This window comes from Abramis brama, assembly GCF_963993115.1.
Source record: "Abramis brama genome assembly, chromosome: 3".
Classification (NCBI taxonomy): domain Eukaryota; kingdom Metazoa; phylum Chordata; class Actinopteri; order Cypriniformes; family Leuciscidae; genus Abramis; species Abramis brama.
In genome coordinates this window covers 1003197-1025278 of record NC_139965.1, presented here as the reverse complement: position 1 = coordinate 1025278, position 22082 = coordinate 1003197, and the positions used below count along the sequence as shown (strand labels likewise).

The window sequence follows — 22082 nt, the reverse complement described above, 5'->3', positions numbered from 1 at the left end:
TGTGGAAACCGCTCAGTGGCTCCCTCTTTAGACAAAATTGTTTTGTACATAAAAATATCTAATTTACTTATCAAAGATGCTTCATAAAAATCCCCCTTGAGAAGAGATTTAGAAATGAGGTTAATAGAGTAATTTCTTGAGCACATTAACAGTCTTCAGTGTGACGGTGGGAAAGAGAGTTCTGGAGGCACATTCAAATGTCATGTGACTTAAAAACAGCACATCATTGGCTACCTTACGGCCTGCCCTTTTAATTCTCATAGTGAAATATATTGTATTTTTTTCTGAACAACGAGTAGAAATTAATTAATAGCCGTACCATAAAGGGTTAATTTAATTTTAGTCCTTATCAGCCACGATCAAGCATCAGCTCTGGTAAGGAAACATGCAACAGAAACTTTCATTTTTTCAGTTCATGAGTTTCTCACATTCCTGCATTTTCTCATTCTGACAGCATCAAATCCAGCCAATCAGCTGACAGCTCCGCCCCCAAACCAGCCCAAAAGAAGAAGAGCAAGAAATCAGGAGTCATGAAGAAGGAGGACAGTGTTTGGACAGGCATCTCAAACATCTCAAACATCACTGCATATCAGGTGTCATTCATTCCTGCGGTTGAGTCTGGAGTTTATATCCAGACTGCTGCTCTTTAGTGTCGAGATCAAGTTCTGTTCATCACACAGAAGTATCATATAACTTCAGAACACTTAGAATACAGCACACAAGTCATGTGCACTACTCTTATGATAAGTTCACGGTGCTTTTTTTAATATAATTTTAAAGCTCAACCGTTTCAGTTCTGAACATCTCCTCCTGTGTTTGCCTGAAGAAAGAAAGTCTTACAGAAGAACAGTGACTGTAGTCCCGACCGTAAGGAGCCACAACTGTGATTAATGGAGAAAGAAAGAGAACTTTTAAATTCTTTTCACATTTAAGAGGTTTACAGCAGTGACCACAAAAGCATTGGTGCAGTTAAATCAAATCAAGTGTGTGTTTCTGCGTGTCTCATGAACATCACTTTACTTCATCATGTCTGAAGTCTCAGTGTGTTTCCTCCTCAAGATCTCATTTATAAAGAAAAAACAAAAGTATTTTGATTATTTATTTATTGTGTCTTTTATTAAAATGACAAAAAAATCAATCAAAGTGTACTTCAGTATCATTTACAATATGGTTTATAAAAGAAATGTATTTCAATGTCCCCAAAGTACAGTGTCCATCTATTGAATATATCTTACAATGTCAAATTTAATTTTATATTAAATTTGCTGGGATTTCGCTCGTTTTTAAGATCAAGGTCACTCAAACTCACCGAACTGACAAACAGAAGGCTTGAAAGTGCAGCTTTAGTGTGTGTGTGTGCATGTGTGTGTGTGTGTGTGTGTGTGTGTGTGTGCATGTGTGTGTGTGTGTGTGTGTGTGTGTGTGTGGAGTACATCAGAAATAGAGCAGAGCATCAGTTTACTATTGTCCATCATCCAGTGTAGACAGCATCACTGATTATAATGGTTTCTATTTGCTTTTGTTGCGTTGCATCGCGCCGCTTGCGTCCGGTGTAGCCTCTGTGTTACTCAGTAAAGGTTCACTGGACTCTACAGCTGATTCTACAGGTTCTGGACAATCCAGAATTACAAGCGGACTCTGTTCAACTACTCCTGGATTAAACAGCGGAACGACTGATCCAGTGAATCTGATCCTCATGGTCAGCAGATGTTTCCTCTCTTTGACACTGTAAAATGACAGCAGACCGTCATCACAATCTAACAGAACTCCCAGTTGTTCAGGTCTCGGCGTCAGTGAGAGTTTAACTGGTGGATCAGAGTTGGTGAAAACGCCATTAGGACCGTCTGAACACAAGAACCAGTAACCGTTTGATTGAGTAAAAGATTTGTCTTTTGAACGAAAATTTCCATCTTTCACTACACCAATTAACCAGTAGTTTTTAGGAGGTGTATTTTCTCGTGCCAACGCAACCTCCCAATAGTGACGGCCAGATGTAAATGTTTGGGCTCCAAATGCATATAATTTGTAGGGGAATCCCTCTCTAGTGTGATTATATTCTTTATTGTGCCTCACTATTTTACGGTCCTTAGAAATGCTCAAATCTGGAGATACATAATGTTGGTGAATAGTGATCTGAACTGTGAGGAAAAAACAAAGCAACAATTATAAATCCTCAAACTTGTGTGTGTGAGATCATATATGCATATGAAATGTATGTAAATGAGATTGTCATACCTGCATGTTTCCTCAGTTCTTCTATATTTATCTCTCCCACAGCTAAAATGAAAAACAAGCAATTTGATGTTTTTAAAAAAAAAGTTTTGAGGACATCTAGAGTTATCAATGTGTAACAGAGAAAAGTATAATTAACAAATATGGAAAGTGCGCAAATTATTATGTTACAGTTAGACTGTAAAAGCAACAAAAAGACAATGATTTGTTAATCAAGTTCATTTTTACTAACACATATGTGGACAGACCTGGGCTGCATTTCTCAAAAGCATCGTAAGCCTAAGAAGATCGTAAAAACGATCGTACGACTGATCTTAATATTACGGTCTGTTTCCCAAAAACTTCGTAATTTAAGTAGCACTTGAAAATCATCGTAGATCTACGAGTGCTCTGGAGTAATCGTAAATCGCCAAGTGCATTTGTACTTTATTGTACACTTTATTACTTTATTATTATTATTTTTTTGGTTAAATTAATGTATAAATGAAATAATTAAAAAGGTCAGAAAACAAAACCAAAAAATTGAAATAATTTAATCTAATAATTTTAATAAAAATTAAATGAATGAACAAAAAAATAAAATAAAAGATGTAATATGCTTCAAATACTGGAAAAAACAGGAAACAATCTGACAATGACTTGCTGATATGCACGAAAACCAGCCATGTATTGGGCATTTCTTGGTTGGCCATCATGTGGTCCCATGCCATCTTTGACCTCCTAGTCCTCCTCCACCTCTCCATCTTCCTCCCTGTTAAGTAAGGACACTCTCATATGCCCTGACAACAACTACAAACATTCTCAAACTGCTGAGGTGTTGTGGCTGCAGTCGGGACAACTGAAGATGGAGGCTGAGGCCTGGGAGGGTTGTTTGGAGGACTAGGAGATGTGCTGGGAGATGGCAGATGAAACTGATAGTTCCTCTGAGCATGAAGGACCTGACTCAGGCTCAGGTTGAGTTACCCCTACTCCTCCATGGACGTCAATACCACCACAAATGCCATCTGAAGCACTTGTGCCAAGTATTGACAAGGCCTTTTCTTCCTCTGCTGTGAGAAGGGATGACTCATTGGTCCCACCACCTGTTTTATTAAATGTTGTCCTCTGCAGAGCCCTTTTCCTTTTAGAAAGGCTTGCCACTTCTTCCTGACCTCCTTCCCTGATCTTTTAATGCCCCTAGTTGCAGTCAGTTTTCTAGCAAATTTTCCAGATTTTTAGTTTTTGTTTATTTGTTTGACTGCTCTTAAACCTGCTGAAAATAATGTTTGTATAGCTCCACCTCCTCTAAAATGACATTAATCTCCTCTTTAACAAAAAAAAGTATTTTCTTTTTTTTTTTGGTTCAGCCATTTTGCTGGTGTAGGTTTGCTGCTTTGTGGATTATTGGCCTCGTAGAAAATGCACATCAGTTGAAATCAATTAGGTTAAACATTTCAAAATACAAGCGTGTGCTACAATTACGAGCCATTCTACAAGGTGACATTTCAGCACTTGACACACGGACAGCGACTCTTAAGTAGCACTTAAAGCACAGCTGAGGGCGATCGTGCTAAGTCCGTTTTTGTGAAACGCACGTGAAATGAACACGAACGTTCGTAAAGTCGCTCGTAGAAAATCCTCATAAGTGCTAAGATACATCGTTATCTGGAAACACAGCCTAGGGCCGGGTTTCCCGATAACGAAGTATCTTAGCTCTTAAGAGTGCTCTCTACGTGCAAGGTTACGAACGCTCGCAGCAATTCCACAAGCGTTTCCCAAAAATGCACTTAACATGAACGCGCGAGAACGCGTTTTACGTGCTACTTAAGAGTCGTTGTCCATTCGCGAAGTGCTGAAATATAACCTTATATGGAATCGTGTTCTGAACGTTTAGCCTTAATTATTAGGTTTAACCTAATAATCATCATCTGTAGATTAGCAATCAAGACAAGTCTAAAGTCTACATTCAGGCGGAGATAGCCTACTGACAAAATGTATGAACAAAAAAAACAAAAACAAGAAAAGATACCTTTCAAAAAAGATGAAATTAATGTAGGCCTAATTTTAGAGGAGATTGAGCGAAACAAAGATGTTATTTTTAACAGATTTAAAGGACGCCATACAAATAAGGGAAAACAAAACGTCTGGGTGGACAATGCAAAAACTGCAACCCGGGTCTTCAAAGATCAGGAAAGGTGGTCTGCAAGAAATGCCCAATACATGGCTGGTTTTCGTGCACGTCAGCAAGTCATTGACAGATTTTTTTTTATTATTCATCCATATTTTGCCCAGTCTTTTAAGCATATTTCCCACATTACTTCGCTCTTTTATGATTTTTTTTTTTTTTTTCATTCATTTAATTTAGATGTGTATTTTTTCTTCCCTTTTTTATTATTTAATTTATACATTCATTTAAACAAAAAAACAAGTACAATAAAGTGTACAATAAAAAAAGTACAATCAAAACCTTATATTTGTACTCACTTTGCAGTGCAATCTGTTAAATCTAGATAAAAGTGTAATCTGCCGGTTGTCCTGCAGGTGTCCTCATAAATCTGTCTTCTTACAATGCACTTGGGGATTTACGATTACTCCAGAGCACTCGTAGATCTACGAAGATTTTCAAGTGCTACTTAAATTACGATGCTTTTGGGAAACAGACCGTAATATTAAGATCAGTCGTACGATCGTTTTTACGATCTTCTTAGGCTTACGATGCTTTTAGGAAACGCAGCCCTGTTCCTGAACTGAATGTTTCATTATTCAGTTCATTCTATTTTCCACCAAACTACTTTCTTCTGCTACAACATGCATGTAAATGTTTATTTAATGATTAGCGTGTCACTTCAACAGTTATGGTTATTATAAAGATATATCAAAGAACATTTAATAAAGTACCTTCTTTTGTCAGTTTCTCCATAGCTCCATCCTCACAAACTAAAATGAAATAAAATTAGAGGGATTAATTATCAGTCTGTTTTATCAATTATCATTTCTCCAGATTAAATTGCACATTTAACCATCTCTGGCATTGACTGGCATAAAACCATAGACTACTTTAACTGTATCAGAAAGAACAGGCATTTTCTCACAGTAATCCTGTGTCTAAAAGCAAGCGTTCGAGTTTAGATGTAAACGGCATGAGTTTTTTTATTTGATTTGATTTGATTTGATTTATTTGACAATAAAAGTTAAAACAAGCACAATCAAGCCCAAAAGACCAATTCATACACATTTTAAAAAACTGTCGAGGATATACACAATAAAGCCACAGGCTTTTTTCCATTGTGGTCCTCTGTATTCAAAAATGGACGAGCAGTTCATAATGGGAATGAAATCAAACACACATCAACATATCACATAATAACTTCTAGAAACATAGTTAAAAAGCCATTTCTTAACTTCTCTTCTAAAAGGACCTTCTTCTTGAATTTGTTTTAAGCAATCAGGCAATTCATTCCAAGCAACAGCGCTAGAATACAAAAAAGAATTCTTCCCAATTAAACTCTTAAACCGACACAAGTATATATTATTTATCCTTGCCCTTGTAGAAAAACCATGAACATCTCTTACGAAAACATAGTAGTCATACAAGTACTTTGGAACATTTCTCTGTAATATTTTGTACACCATCATCAACTTAAGAAAAATGACCCTCTTGTCCACTTTTAAAAACCCTATTTCCCTAAAATGATTATTATTCAATTGCATTCGTGGATGAAGCCTCAGAATAATTCTACACAACTTGTTCTGAGCAGTCTGTAATTTACTTTTGACTCGTTTCGTAGAGCCACTATACCAGAAAGTTGCCGCATAATCAAAATGTGTTTGCACTAATGCACCAGCTAACATTTTTAAGGTTTGTGTATCTAAGTAAGCAGCCTGTCTTGCTAAGAATTTTATTCGATTACATACTTTAGAATGAACTACAACAGCCATGCTATCACCTGTCAATTTATTATCCAAAGTACATTCTAAGTATTTCACTTCTTGTTTAGAAGTAATAGTCAAATCTCCAACCCTTACTTCTAATTTGGAACATTTTCTCAATTTAGCCGCAGAACCAAATAAAATAGCTTCAGTTCCCTTTCAAGGGAACTCCCGTTGCGTCGAGAATGACGCTATGGGGAACGCTTTGCGTGATGACGTCTTGAAGCACATGTAAAATCAGTCCAATGGTGTGGCGGAACGTCAGAGGCGGGTGACGTCACGTACCAGGAAGCTATAAAAGCCGGCCCGAAACAGAAAACGAAAGCTTTCTGAGTCTTCAGTCGCGCTCTGTGTTGAAATCTGTCCTTGTTATTTGGTGTTGTCTGTCTATATATATATATATTCAGTATGGCGAGCAAGCAGCAGTTTAGAGTGTGTGTCCATCCCTGCCCGCGTTATTTAACGGGAGGTGACACACACACTCTTTGTGTTGTTTGTTTGGGAGAGGAGCATGCCCAGTCAGCACTCGAGGGTGGTGACTGTGTGCATTGCTGTGCGCTTCCATTGCGTACGCTCCGATCCCGGTTGGCACGGTTCAATCCCGATCACGTTCCCCAGGGCTCTGGTCCCGCTGCTGCCGAGGCACAGCATCGATCTCAGACCTGGGGTTCGCAAATGGATCTATCAGTGGATGTTGAGACGGGCTCTGCCTTATCTCAGCAACCTTCTGATAGATCCAGTGCCTCTCATCAGGGTGTGGAAGCACGCGCTGCGGTTTCTTCCCCCCCGATGGAGGCACCAATACTGCAATTGTCCAGCTCTGAGGAGTTGGACGTTGTTAGTGTTGAAGCTGAGTCTGAGGATTCGCCACCTCAGTCTCACGCTTTTGAGGAATTGCTCGATGTTGTCACGAGAGCAGTTCACAGACTATCTATTGAGTGGCCAGAGGATAGGCAGGACGTTCGCTCGAAAAGTAAGCTCGACGAACGCTTCCTGCCATCTCGTGCACAGCCTCAGAGAAAAAGCCTTCCGTTTTTCCCCGATCTCCACACCGAGGTGTCGAGATCGTGGGGGAAACCTATGTCTTACAGAGTTTACATAACACAAACTTCTCACTACTCTTCCATTCACAATTATAAAGAGTATGGTTATGGGGAGATGCCGAAGGTGGAAGAGACGCTCGCGAGCTATCTCTCTCCAGCGACGGCATCTTCCTTGAAGGCTCCCTCTCTTCCCTCTAAACCAGTAAAATTTACTTCATCGCTGGTTCATAAATCATATGCAGCCGCTGGTCAAGCTGCAGCGTGTCTGCATACGATGTCTATTATGCAGGCCTATCAGGCTGAATTATTGGGGGATTTAGAGGAGGGCGGGGGTATTGGTCCAGACACAGTGGCTGAACTACGCAGAGCCACGGATCTGTCTCTCAGGGCCACCAAGGAGACCGCTAAATCAATCGGGCGGTCTATGGCAGCCCTGGTGGCCACTGAGAGGCATCTGTGGCTCAATCTGAGCGACATAAAAGAAAAAGAAAAACATGTTCTCTTAGATGCTCCGGTCTCCACTGATGGTCTATTTGGTGATGTTGTGAACAGTGCGATAGCTAAATCACAAGAGGCCTCTAAACAGGCAGTTGCACTCCAAAGACTTCTCCCCCGCCGTTCTTTCTATGAGGCTGCTGAGCGGGAGCAGCCTCACTCCTCTAAAAAGAGCGCTAGCCATCGTGCCACTCAAAAACAGAGTGTGTCCTCTCGTGCTCCCCCACAAAAATCTCGGGGACACGGAGGGCGCTCTCAAACCCAGCAGCCCTCGAGGGGTAGAACGGATCTGCGGACCGTTATTACCGCCAAGAAGGCTGCTGGGAAGAAGTCCTGACGTCCGAGGGCTCAGGACAAATGAGGGTAGTCCCCCCCGAAGCAGAGCGGTTAACACCTCTTTTTACGGTGCCCGTCTCTCTTCGGTACCCTCAGGGGACCGTTCTGCCAACCCTGCCGCCTCAGGTGTTACAGGGCGCAGCGGTCTCCGGCGAGCACATATCTCAAGGACCACCCGGAAACGTAGTGGCCTCGGGATGCCCGCCCCCTCCGAGGAGGGTGTTAGAGCAGTCTGTTCGGTCGTTCCCTGCCGGTGCGCCGTTACAGGGCGACGAATTGACTACTCAACAACAACGAAATCCAGAAACCAGTCTCGAGAGGCTGGTACCTCTAGTAGAATCTTTGACAGCGTGGAAGCTACTGTCAAATGTTTCTCGTTGGGTCCTGCAGACCGTGGAAAAAGGGTATCAGATACAATTCAAAAAACGCCCACCTCGGTTTATGGGGGTCCTGCCCACAGTGGTGGGCCCCGAGCAGGTTCTGGTCATGGAACAGGAAGTGAACACTCTGTTAGAGAAAGGGGCCATAGAATATGTACCTCCCTCCGACAGGGAAACCGGGTTTTACAGCCGGTACTTCATTGTTCCGAAAAAGGACGGGGGATTGCGTCCCATTTTAGATCTTCGAGTTCTGAACGAGTCAGTCATGCAGCTCAAGTTCAAAATGTTAACATTGAGACAGATCGTGCCACAGATCAGGTCCGAGGACTGGTTTGTCACGATAGACCTCAAGGACGCATATTTCCATATTTCCATCCGTCCGTGTCATTGGAAGTTCCTGAGGTTTGCTTTCGGGGGCAAAGCATACCAATATCGTGTTCTTCCATTCGGCCTAGCTTTATCACCCCGCACTTTCACCAAATGCATGGATGCAGCTCTGGCGCCGCTGTGCCTCCAGGGTAGTCGCATCATGAACTACATCGACGATTGGTTGATTTTAGCTCAGTCGCATCAGTTGGCGGTTCAACATCGAGATGTTGTTCTCGCCCACATGAAAGAGCTGGGGTTACGGCTGAACGCCAAGAAGAGTGTGCTTTCTCCTCTCCAGAGGACCACTTTTTTAGGCGTGGTTTGGGACTCAGTGTCGATGCAGGCGCGCCTGTCACCGCCACGTATAGAGTCCATCCTTGCAGCTGTGAAAAGTGTAAAGCTAGGCCAGCTACTCACTGTCAAACAGTTCCAGAGACTGTTGGGTCTCATGGCAGCAGCTTCCAACGTGATACCTTTTGGACTGCTGCACATGAGGCCCCTGCAGTGGTGGCTCAGGACCAGGGGGTTTTCCCCGAGGGGCAACCCATTTCGCACAATCAGGGTCACGCGGCGATGCTTACGTGCCCTGGTTATGTGGAAGAAACCTTGGTTCCTGTCCCAGGGCCCAGTGTTGGGAGCTCCTTGTCGTCGCAAACTGCTAACGACGGATGCTTCCCTCACGGGTTGGGGAGCGATCCTGGAGGGTCGCTCATCTCAAGGTCTGTGGGAAGACCATCATCGTTCCTGGCATATCAATCGCCTAGAGATGTTGGCTGTCTTCCGGGCTCTGAGGAGCTTTATCACAGATCTCAGGGGACACCATGTGTTAGTACACACGGACAACACGTCGGTAGTCGCCTATATCAACCACCAAGGGGGTTTGCGCTCGCGCCCGTTATCCAACTTGGCACGCCATATCCTCTTGTGGTCCCAGGGGAAGTTACTGTCACTCAGGGCAGCTTACATCCCCGGGGTCCAGAATATAGGAGCAGACACTCTGTCGAGGCAGGGGCCGAGGCCCGGGGAATGGAGGCTCCACCCCGAGGTGGTGGAGCTGATATGGAGGGAGTTCGGCCAAGCACAAGTGGATCTGTTTGCGTCTCGAGAGACGTCTCACTGTCCACTTTGGTTCTCCCTCACGCATCCAGCTCCTCTTGGACTGGATGCTATGGTTCAGACGTGGCCGAGGCTACGTCTGTACGCCTTTCCCCCAGTTGCTCTGCTCCCGGGAGTTCTGGAGAGAGTTCGCAGGGACCGGGTTTGCCTGCTTCTTATAGCCCCGCGTTGGCCGGGCAGAGTATGGTTTCCCGATCTGGTCTCCCTCCTCGACGGGCATCCTCTGGAGTTACCCGTCAGGAGAGACCTTCTGTCCCAGGCAGGGGGCTCAATATTTCACCCCCGCCCAGAACTGTGGAACCTGTGGGCTTGGCCTCTGAGGGGGCCCAGCTCATAGAGTCAGGTCTCTCAACTGAGGTTGTTGAGACCATTCTACAGTCCAGAGCTCCCTCCACGAGGAAACTTTATGCCCTGAAGTGGAGAGTCTTCACTTCTTGGTGTAGTGACCGTCGGTTGGACCCAGTTAACTGCCCAATTGGTACAGTGCTGGAGTTCCTGCAGGACCGGTTCACAGCAGGTCTAACCCCGTCCACTTTAAAGGTTTATGTGGCGGCCATAGGTGCTTACCACATTCCTTTGGGTGGAATGTCTGTGGGGAAAGACCCTTTGATATCTCGTTTCCTTCGTGGCACTTGGAGGCTGAGGCCTGCAGTTCGCTCTAGGGTGCCACCATGGGACTTGTCCATTGCGTTACAAGGCTTGTCCCTGGCCCCCTTTGAGCCTATTGAGGAGGTTCCTGAGAAGTTTTTAACGCTGAAAGCTCTTTTCCTTCTTGCTATTTCCTCTCTCAAGAGAATAGGGGATCTCCAAGCGTTGTCGGTTGCTCCGTCATGCTTGGAGTTTGCTCCGGGTATGATCAAAGCATTTCTTCATCCGAGACCGGGCTATATCCCCAAGGTCCCCACTAATGTGGTCAGACCTATTGTTCTGCAGGCCTTCTGTCCTCCTCCCTTTCAAAATGCGGACCAGGAGGCTAATAATTTGCTTTGCCCTGTGCGGGCGTTAGACGCATATGTCCACAGAGCTGCCCTGTGGCGAAAAAGTGATCAATTATTTGTGTGCTTTGGGTCCCCTAACAAAGGAGGTCCAGTGTCTAAGCAAAGGATGAGTAAGTGGGTGGTCGAGGCTATCTCACTTGCTTATGAGGCGGCTGGGCAGCCTTCTCCTTTGGCTGTCCGGTCGCACTCGACGAGGAGTATGGCGGCCTCTAAGGCCCTTATTTCAGGAGTTTCTTTACAGGACGTCTGTGATGCGGCAGGCTGGTCCTCACCGCACACTTTCGTCAGGTTTTACTCTCTGGATCTAGACTCTGCTCCAGGGTCTCATGTTTTATCTTCCTAGTGCTGCTCTCTAGATTACACACAGGACAGACATTCGTAGCTATGGAGGCGTTGGTATAGACGTTCCCCATAGCGTCATTCTCGACGCAACGGGAGTTCCCTTGAAAGGGAACGCCTCGGTTACGACTGTAACCTCGGTTCCCTGAAGAGGGAACGAGCGTTGCGTCGCCTTGCCATATCTCCTTCATGCCTGTCAGCTCGACTTCAGACTTTTACGAAGCTTTCGTTTTCTGTTTCGGGCCGGCTTTTATAGCTTCCTGGTACGTGACGTCACCCGCCTCTGACGTTCCGCCACACCATTGGACTGATTTTACATGTGCTTCAAGACGTCATCACGCAAAGCGTTCCCCATAGCGTCATTCTCGACGCAACGCTCGTTCCCTCTTCAGGGAACCGAGGTTACAGTCGTAACCGAGGCGTTTTCCCTAAATGTAAAAACAGCTTATTTAAAAAAAAACAACAACAGTTGGATACTTCCGCAATCTCTCTACTTAATTCACTTTCTATTATTTATTTCCTCTCATCAGTAACAATTATTGTAGCATCATCAGAATATAATAAAAGGTGGCTATAGAACAGGCCATTTTTAGATCATTTATGTACATTAAAAAAAGTAAGGGTCCCAATACGCTACCTTGTGGTACTCCACTAGAGATGGACAAATTATCTGAAAACACTCCATTTAAATCTACCATTTGACACCTATTTGAAAGATAGGAGTTAATCCATTTACATGCTTTAGAATCAAAACCCATAGCATTTAATTTTGAAAGCAAAATATTATGGTCAACTGTGTCAAAGGCTTTCTGTAAATCTAGCAACACCATCCCACTTAATTTGCCTTTATCCAATTCTTTCTTTATGTAATCTGTCAAATACAAAATTGTTGTCTCAGTGGAATGCATCCTCCTAAAGCCAGACTGAAATTCATATAAAATATTAAATTTAGAAATATATTCTTCAATTTGATCAAAAATAATCTTTTCAAACACTTTGGATAAGGAAGATAGAATTGACACAGGCCTATAATTGTTACACTCAAACGTACTCCCTTTCTTAAAAAGGGGAACAACTCTTGCTTGTTTTAATTCATCAGGTACCTTAGCTTGGCCAATAGAGAGATTTAAAATGTGAGTAACCACAGGGGTTATAAAATCTTTAATAAACCTTGCTGGAATATTATCTAAACCTGTCGCTTTACTACATTTCAGTTCCCTTAATTTCTTATAAACAGTAGTCTCATTTACTTTATTAAATGAAAAACCTCCTAAAGTGACACCACAATTAGCATAATACTCCTTAACTAATTTGTCATTATATAAACCAGTTTGAGCTGGTAGCTCCTTTACCAAATTGTCAGCAACAGTAGTAAAAAATCTATTAAAACAATTTGCTACCTCTTTCTGATCTGTCATCAATTGACCATTTAAGCCCACCGGCAACTATAGTTGCCGCAATGCATAGTTGTCATTTTCCTTTTGTAAGTATTTTTCTAGATGTTGTCCATGTTTTATTTCTCAATGGAATGCAAGCAAACAACCAAATAAAGGATTTCAAGAAAAAAAAAAAGGTATTCACTTCCCCCCTGTCACATGAGGCTGTCAACTTCCGAGCCCTACTTCTAGGAAGCATGGCGAAGGCAAAACCTCCAAAAGAAAGGTCATTTTCATGTTACTAATAAGTATTTTTTGTTTACATATATATATCTACATAATCATGAAGGTCTCTAGAATCAGCCAAACAAAACAAATCTTACAAGAGATCTATAGTTTTTTGTATACTTAGTCAAAAGTCCAAGCGGCAACTATAGTTGCCGGTGGGCAAATGCCTTGTAAGAACATATATCATGGGAAAATGGGGTATTCTGTGTTAATAGGTTAATAATCAAGGTTATTGTAGAAAATAAATAAGTAGTAAATACTAACTTTCATTCATGGGGATAACATGGATAATTTGACAAGGTTTAGTGTAAGATTTTTGCCCAAATTTTGGAAAATGCAGTTTTAAAAGTAAAAAAAAAAAAAATCACTTTAACCAGTAGATGGCTGCAGAGCTCTTAATGTACTAAAAGTTTCAAACTAAAAGACTTCTTTTCACAAGTTTTTCCAGGTAGATTCATATCTACATATAATGAAATCACAATTATAACAATAAAAGTTACTTTTTGTCAAAGTTTAGCAGTTTTTGTGCTGAAAAAAAATTAGTTTTTCAATAATGTTACATTATGATTAGAATCAAACCTAATCAGGATGTTACAAAGTGAAAAATTGAAGTTTTTAGAGTTTATCATTTATTTCAAACATCTGTTTTTCATATAATTCTACAAATTTAAAGTGTGCCAATTAATTTCTGTCTATGTGTGTTCTGTGTTGTTTCTGATTTTGAGGATGAATTTTGTCCATTGATGAAATTCATTTGATTCTAATCATAATATATAATTTTTTTTTTTTTTTTCAGTACAAAAAGTGCCTAAACTTTGACAAAAAGTAACTTTTATTATTATAATTGTGATTTCATAATATGTAGATATGAATACAACTGGAAAAACTTGTGAAAAGATGTCTTTCAGTTAGTCAAATAGCAAATCGTTCTGCAGCCATCTACTGGTTAAAGTGATAATTTGTTACTTTTAAAATGGCATTTTCCAAAAGATGGGCAAAAATCTTACACTAAACCATGTCAAATTATCCATGTTATCTCCAAGAATGAAAGTTAGAAATGTGGGTCAAAAATACCCTGAACAGCGCACAATGGTTAAGGCAAATGGATTTGTTGTTTGTTGTGTTTTCATATTCAAGAGATTATAAACTAGATGCAGTTTTTTGGGTTTACATCAAATGTTCTTTGACTTTTATACATAATAAATTTGTTTATGAATAAAGATTGATCTGTTGAAAGCAGTTATTTTGAGATAAATGTTTTCATATTTTACATTGAGGGGGTGCATACAACATATTTGCCCACCGGCAACTATAGTTGCCGCACATTCAAATATGATTTTCAAGAAAGAAAAAAAAAACCTGGGGAAAATAAATGCAGAACATGTTCACATAGGACACTATTAACACAATTATATGCATGAACTCGCATATAATTAAAACTCACCATAATTTTTGAGAATCCTGCTTTACTTCACTAATCTTATTCTTAAAAAAAAATGTTTTAGCCTCTTTAATCTTACATCTTACCTCATTTCTTTTATGTTTAAATTTCTTGTAGTTATCATTATTTCCATCCCTTTTAAATGCTTTTAAACTATCATTGCATTCCTTAATATCCTTCAAAATACTATCTGTCATCCAAGGTTCTGTTCTTTGTTTAATTCTTATCTCATTGTAAGGCACAACTTTGTTCAAAACTTGCAAGAAATTCCTCTTAAACCTATCCCAAGCTATATCCACATCATCACACTGCATCACCTCAATCCAATTAACCTTACTAAGTTCTTCAACAAATATTTGTGGACTATACCTTTTAAGTGATCTAATTTTTTATGTATTATGCTGCCTTATGGCCTCCCTCTTTAATTTCCTAATTACATAAACCATGTTATGATCACTTAATCCTGCCTCCAAAACACCACTTCTAAAGATCTTGGAATTGTCTGAAACCAATATAATATCAATAATTGTTCTACTTTTAGGAGTAATTCTTGTAGGGTCAACAATAATTTGTTTCAATGCATATGACTTACAAAATGAACTAAAATGTTTAAACACTGACGAATCCTTTTTCAGCATATCTGTATTTAAGTCACCCAAAATTATCAACTCTTGACCTAAAACATAATTTGGCCTAAAATAAAATGGCTGGCAACATTGTGGTCAAGAGAAAAAGGCTTAGATGACTTTGTCATTGAAGTCATTATCAACCCGACTTTGTAATGCAAAAACAAGCTCATAGGAGAGCAAACCAGCTGCAGTAAAACATACTGAACTGAACTAAAGCTATTGGCCTTTGGAAGAACTGACACTTTAAGAGCTGAACACGGTATTTCCAGTATTTCTCCCCCATCTCCTCTGGATATTAATTGCTTTCTCAGAAGTATTTTTAATCTGAAATTTCTAGAAACAGAAAAAATCAGAAACAGTTCTTGTTACTTACTTTGTTCTTCTGGTTTCTTCCCTGCAAAACAGATAAAACACATGCATAAAATGTTTTATGCATAAAACATAAAAACAAACTCCTAAAGACTAACTCTTTTGAAATCTTTCAATTGTACCTGTTAGTTTCTGTCTGTATTTGTACAGGATCAGCCCAACCAAACCCAGAAGAGCACAGATGAGAAGGGTGAAGAAAAGAGCCTTCCATAGATCTGATGAATCTGAGAAAGAAAGTCCATATGAACTAAACTCTGTAGCAAAATATATAAATAAATAATGCTAAAAGAAAAAAACATTTAAATTTTTGCTCATGTTCAATTCATGTGTGTTCACACCAGGCTTAATATTGGACAAAGTTCCCTATCATGTCACAACTCGCACAACATCTCCTCCTCTGAACTCAGCAGAAGCTCAGGTCACTCTGCCATGCTGATATGGAGTTGATTTGGAGATGCACAGGTAGACTTGTTTGCCTCTCCAGAGTCCTCCCATTGCCAGCTTCTTTACTCCATGATGACCGAGGGGACCGGCATGGATGCACTGACACACAGATGGCCCTGGGGATTTCCCCCAGTGAGCTTGCTCGCACAGACACTGTGCAAGGACAGGAGAAAGGGGAGCCGGTCTTGATGGATGCGCCTTACTGGCCCGACCGGACCTGGTTTTTGGACATGATGCTCCTCATGACAGCTAAGGAATTTCCCTGAGGAAGGACCTGTTTTCTCATAGCACTCGTGTCCAGATCTCTGGAACCTCCATGTGTGGCTTCCAGACTTAAGTGGCCTACCGCAGGATCATTTTTGGCCCTGTGTTTCTTTGAAATATCCCAGGCGAAATATCCCCCCCCCCCCCCCCCCCCCGGATCTGCTAAATGAATTCCTAGTTAATACCTTAATTCCTATCACTCAAGCCAGAGCCCCCTCTACTAGGTGAGATTATGCCTTTAAGTGGAGACTGTTCATTGATTGGTGTTCCTCCCTGCCAGGAAGACCCTCGGAAATGCCCGATCAGCTCTGTGCTTTCTTACTTGCAGGAGAGGTTTAAGAGAAGGCGGTCTCCCTCCGCCTTGACAGTGTATGTTGCTGCAATTGCAGCACATCACAAAGCAGTAGACAGTAGGTCTTAGGGAGTGTACGACCTGATCATAAGGTTCCTGAGAGGCGCCTGGAGACTAAATCCTCCTCGACCACGTCTTATCCCCTCTTGGGACCTCTCCGCTGTACTTACAGCCCTGCAGAGAGCGCCCTTTGAGCTGCTACAGTCAGTCAAGCTTAAGATCCTGACTGAGCTCATGTCTATCAAGAGGGTAGGGGACCTGCAGGCATTTTATGTCAGCGAAACTTGTCTGGAATTTGGGTCAGCTGACTCACGTAATCCTGAAACCCCAGCCCGGATATGTGCCCAGGGTTCCCACCACTCCCTTTCGTCGCTGTGCCCCTTTCATGCCCATGTAACGTCGAACATGACTGGCTGATCGGGAAAGTCTTGGTTACTGCTGTAACCCCGGTCCCTAAAGGAGGGAACTGAGACGATACGTCCCACCTGCCACAACCCGTTATCGCCACTGAATGGCTGGGACCCTGTCTCGCCTCCTCAGCACATACCCGAATGAGTGAGTTGCTGACAAGCTTCTATACCCGTATGTCCGGGGGAATGGCTTGCCATGCAAATCTCACTTGCCAATGTCCATTTGGCTTGTTTTGTTACCACTAAAAGGTGATTGGACTCCCATAACGTCAGTTTTTTCGATGTTATGACTCAAAGGAATGAGGGATACAACAGTAACCAAGACATTCCCTTTCGAAGTGGAAATTTGACACTGCATCTTAGTGTTGATGCTATGGGGAAGGCCTTCAGCATGACCGGTGTCTGAGCATTTATTATACACATGGCAATTCTATTGGCAGACAGCAGTCCTGACATCACACATGGAGCACGGAGGATAGGGACTCTTCGGCACCTCCATTGAGAAGGTAGTGGGAAAATAATGTTAAAATGTAATATTAATAATAATTCATTACATTTATATAGCGTTTTTCTCTGCACTCAAAGCACTTTACATGGAAGGGGGAATCTCCTCAACCACCACCAATGTGCAGCATCTACCTGGATAATATTATTACGATATATTATTATCGCCATATTGCGCCAGAACAGGAGCAATATGAGGAGACAGAGTGATTAAGCCAATTAGTATATATACATATGGGGATGATTAGGAGTATAGTCAACCACAGATTCTTCAATTCCTTTGGAAGTTCATGTAATGATGTTTTCCCCTTGCAATAAAACAAATGTCCCCTTTACAGGCTTTAATGATCCATAAAACATGAATTGTAGGTTTTGACTCACCAGTGACTTTGAGAAACACCTCTCCGCTGTCAAATGCAATTTCTCCACTGACATAACAGTGAAATGAACCTTCATCCTGAATCCTGAGTTTCTCCAGGCGTAGAGAGACGTCTCCATCCTTCAGTCCACCAGACTGATCTGACCACAGAGTCAGTGAGCTTCGGTTCCTGAACGATTCCTCCTGGATGTCCTGGATCTTCCCATGCTGATAGAAGAGAACAGGGTTGCTGAACTGGTTATGACGGTACCAGCGGATCTCCAGAGCTTCAGCGTTCTCAGGAGGAGAGATCCAGCAGGGCAGAATGACTGTGGACCCGACATGAGCCACTGTCTGATAACGAGGAACCACAACAGTGAACGACACTGAGAGACACAGAAAGACACCCCCCCCCCAAAAAAAATACTATGCATTAGTCTTTAATGTATGTATATACTGTATTTATTTTATTTTACTAGTTACAGTGACTCATAGCATTAGCAATATTCCAGCTAAAATTTGCATGCAAAAAGTGTCCATTATCTATTGTCAATTATGTAACAATGTATGAAGTACAGCTCATACAGAAGTCACTTTAATACCAAGCTGTTTTATGTTTCTCATTGCAGTGGATTCACATTTGGGCTTGGGGTAAAAATGCCCCCAATGCTCACATAAATGCCTTAAATTTAAGATACAGGTGCAAAAACTAAAACTATTGACCGTCGTGATGAAAGTGAAATGTGAACATGACTAAAAAGTGTCGATTGCGGAATTACATTCATATCTGCTCACGTTGCATCAAAGCTTTTTAAGCAGTTTTTACAGTGTTGAGCATTATAATTAATCACATTTCCATATTAATCCACGGCCAAATAGAGGAGTTTATATTAGTCATTAATCCACGGCCAAATAGAGGAGTTTAGATTAGTCTCCGCTAAAGAAGAAATCTGCAACGCTGGAGTTTTGTTCAGCAAGTGTTCCGCAAATTCTCTCATCATGAACAACTAAGTTCAGATACGATGTCAATAAAAAATCTTTATGCAGTGTAGACATCGTTATTTGTTATAACAGGAGTTACAGGAGTAAATTAGTTACTAATGCTTTACTCGCTCCGTTCCCACTTGTCACTCTTTGAGTAGGGTGTTCAGGCTCGCGTTCCTCGCAGTACTGGCCCCGTTGTTGCCGAGGCAGCACGGAAGCTGGTATTGTGGGGTTCGCAAATGGATCTCGCGGAGGGGTTAGAGACAGGCTCCGCCTTTTCTCTGCCTTTACCCGGGGGATCCAGCGCGCTCTCTCTGGGGTCGGAAGCCCGCGCCGCGGCTTCTTCCGCCCTCGTTAGAGAGCCCGGTGTTTCAGCAGTCTATCTCTGAGGAGGTAGAGGTGCTGAGCATCGATGCAGGGGAATAAAAACTCACCACCCTCATCTATTAAGAGCATGTTCGAAGAATCATGTAGCTCTATATAAAAATGAAAATAGGGGAAGGGCTATGTTAATTCATAAACATTACCGACGTGTGTGCACTATCGGGAGTTTCCCCATGCTACTGTTTATTTAAAAAAGACTGCAAAAAGAATCGAGTGGTTATGCAAACGCAATGCATAGATTAAAGAGATACATAGTGTATTGCAAGCTATTAATTTTTGAATATTTTATTGTATGTTGAAACAATTTTTTTATATATATATAAGCCTTATATGTAAATATATATTCAGCCTTTCATCCAGACTATGTTAACTTTTCTGGTTATTTTTTTGCTGTTTGATTCTGAGGAATTAAATAAGTGGGCTGCATTTAAATTTGCTTTTCTGACTTTCATTAGTTAGATTCATGTATAAGTTCAGCATTTCATCCAGACCGTGTTAACTTGTCTGGTTGATCTTTTACTACATTTAATTTTGAGGAATTAAATGGTATAATTCGCTGCTGCAGCTGTCCACCTCCGAGGAGATGGATGTGCTGAGCATCGAGTTAAGGGAATTGAAGATTATCCATCTCAATCCCCTGTGTACAATGAGTTTTGGAGTTTGTAACTTCCATGTCAGAGCCTTCCAGTTTTTTCCCGATCTCCACTAATAAAAAATGATATCCCGGATCAACCCTTTCAGCCTGGATTTTCAATTAAAAAAATGTATGTTTAATAATTTGGGTTGAAAGAGCTTGGGCATGGCCGATGCCAAAGGCAGAACAGACGCTTGCGAGCTATCAGTCCTGTCACGGCTTAGGCTCCCCTTAAGGCTCGGCATTACTCTCCAGGCCAGTTAGAAACTTTTGCCGCTGGTGGGTAAGATGTAAATAGGGCTGCTGGGCGGAGCAGCCCTAGCCATTAACAAACTCCTTGTACAGGACAGAGTGTCGTTTCCTGTGCTCCCCCTCAGAAAGATTGGGGATTGGAATGGCATTCTCAACAGAAGCCTTTGAAGCGGAAGATGGATCTGAAGACTGTTTTTTTTTTTTCCTGCGCAAAAGGCTTCAGCCAAGGTCCTGACGCCACTGGTGTCAGACCTCTGAGGGCAACCCCGACCGGGGTGGAGCGGTGTACACCTCAGTATATACGGTGCCCGCCCCACCTCGGTGCCCTCAGGAGGCCGTTCTGCCAACCCCGCCACCCTTGGTGCCTCAGGGCGCAGCGGTCTCCAGCAAGCACATGGCTCAGTGTCACCACGACTCTGTGTCAAACTCGCACCCTCTGAGGGGGGTTCAAAAACAGTCAGTTCGGTTGTTTCCTGCCAGGTATGCTTCAGGTCAATGAAGTGGCTGTTACAATAACACCAGAGGCCAGTCTCGAGAGACTGGTACCCTGAGTAGATTTCTGACAGAGTGAAGAATCTGCTGAATATATCTCCATGGGTCCTGCAGATAATAGAGAGAGGTTACAGAATCCAGTTTCATTCTCCTCCATCTCGTTACAATGGAGTGCTACTCACGTTAGTACATCCCGAGCAGGCTCTGGTAATGGAGCAAGAAGTAGAGTCTCTATTAGCGAAGGGAGCTATAGTGCAGGTGTACTCACCCGACAGAGTATCAGGGTTTTACAGCCGCTACTTTATTGTTCCGAAAAAAGGATGGGGGGTTGCGTCCCATTTTAGATCTTCGTCTGTTGAATTGTGCAGTCATGAAATTCAAGTTCTAGATGCTCACACTCAGATCGTGACCCAAATCAGATCTGAGGACTGGTTTGTCACGATAGATTTAAAAGACGCTTACTTCCATGTCTCCATCCTCCCTCAACACAGGAAGTTCCGGAGATTTCCTTTTGGGGTAAAGAATACCATTATCGGGTGCTTCCATTCGGTCTAGCTCTATCACCCTGCACGTTCACGTAGATGCAGTGCATAGTGCGCAGATGCAGCTCTGGCCTCGCTCAGGCTGCAGTGCATACGCATTCTGAACTACATCGACAACTGGCTGATTCTGCGGAATCAGAGCAGTTAGCGGTTCGGCATCGAGATGTCGTCCTCACTCACATAAGAAATTGGGGTTGAGACTCAATGCCAAGAAGAGTGTGCTTTCTCCACTACAGAGAATCACTTTCCTTGGTGTGGTATGGGATTCAGTCACGATGTGAGCCATACTATCGCCCGTCCGTGTAGCTGCTATCCTCACAGCCACAAAAGAGTTGAAGCTAGGCCAGTCACGCACTGTGAAACTGTTTGAGAAACTGTTGGGCCTCATGGCAGCAGCATCCAATGTGATACCCTTTGGCCTACTGTACATGAGACCCTTGCAGTGGTGGCTCAGAACCAGAGGGTTCTTCCTAGAGAGGAAACCCACTTCGTACGATCAAGATCACGCGGCGGTGTCTCCGCGTCTTGGTTATACGGAGTAAATACTGGTTCTTTTCCCACATGAAGAAATTGGGATTGAGACTCAATACCAAGAAGAGTGTGCTTTCTCCACTGCAGAGAACCACTTTCCTTGGTGTGGTATGGGATTCAGTCACGATGCGAGCCACATTATCGCTCGTTCGTGTAGCTGCTATCCTCACAGCCACAAAAGAGTTGAAGCTAGGCTAGTCACGCACTGTGAAACAGTTTGAGAAACTGTTGGGCCTCATGGCAGGAGCATCCAATGTGATACCCTTTGGCCTACTGTACATGAGACCCTTGCAGTGGTGGCTCAGAACCAGAGGGTTCTTCCCGAGGGGAAACCCACTTCGTACGATCAAGATCACGTGGCGGTGTCTCCGCACCTTGGTTATATGGAGGAAATACTGGTTCCTATCCCAGGGTCCGGTGTTGGGAGCTCTTTGCCATCGAGTTGCTATCTCGACAGATGCTTCCCTCACCGGCTGGGAGCGGTAATGGAAGGCCGCTCAGCCCAGGGCCTGTGGAGGAGTTATCATCTTTCTTGGCACATAAACTGCCTGGAGATTATGGCAGTCTTTAATGCGTTGAGACAATTCTTCCCACACCTGAGGGACCATCAT

At 42.6% G+C, this 22082-nt stretch overlaps 1 protein-coding gene across 2 annotated transcripts in view; it reads right to left on the bottom strand.

Annotated features, from left to right (window-relative positions):
• Positions 1–1092: 1092 nt before the first annotated feature.
• LOC311079265 (butyrophilin-like protein 8) overlaps positions 1093–22082 on the bottom strand; it is a 30338-nt gene continuing 9348 nt past the window's right edge. Inside the window, exons 3-8 of one of the 2 annotated variants that reach the window (XM_084108527.1) lie at positions 17676–18038; positions 15443–15544; positions 15325–15345; positions 5110–5148; positions 2236–2277; positions 1093–2138 (exon numbers count right to left, since the gene is read on the bottom strand). In XM_084108527.1, coding sequence (XP_083964653.1) covers positions 1510–2138; positions 2236–2277; positions 5110–5148; positions 15325–15345; positions 15443–15544; positions 17676–18038 — 1196 coding nt within the window. In that variant the 3' untranslated portion in view covers positions 1093–1509. The remainder of the gene's footprint in view (positions 2139–2235; positions 2278–5109; positions 5149–15324; positions 15346–15442; positions 15545–17675; positions 18039–22082) is intronic. The other variant, XM_084108528.1, reaches the window with a different exon arrangement.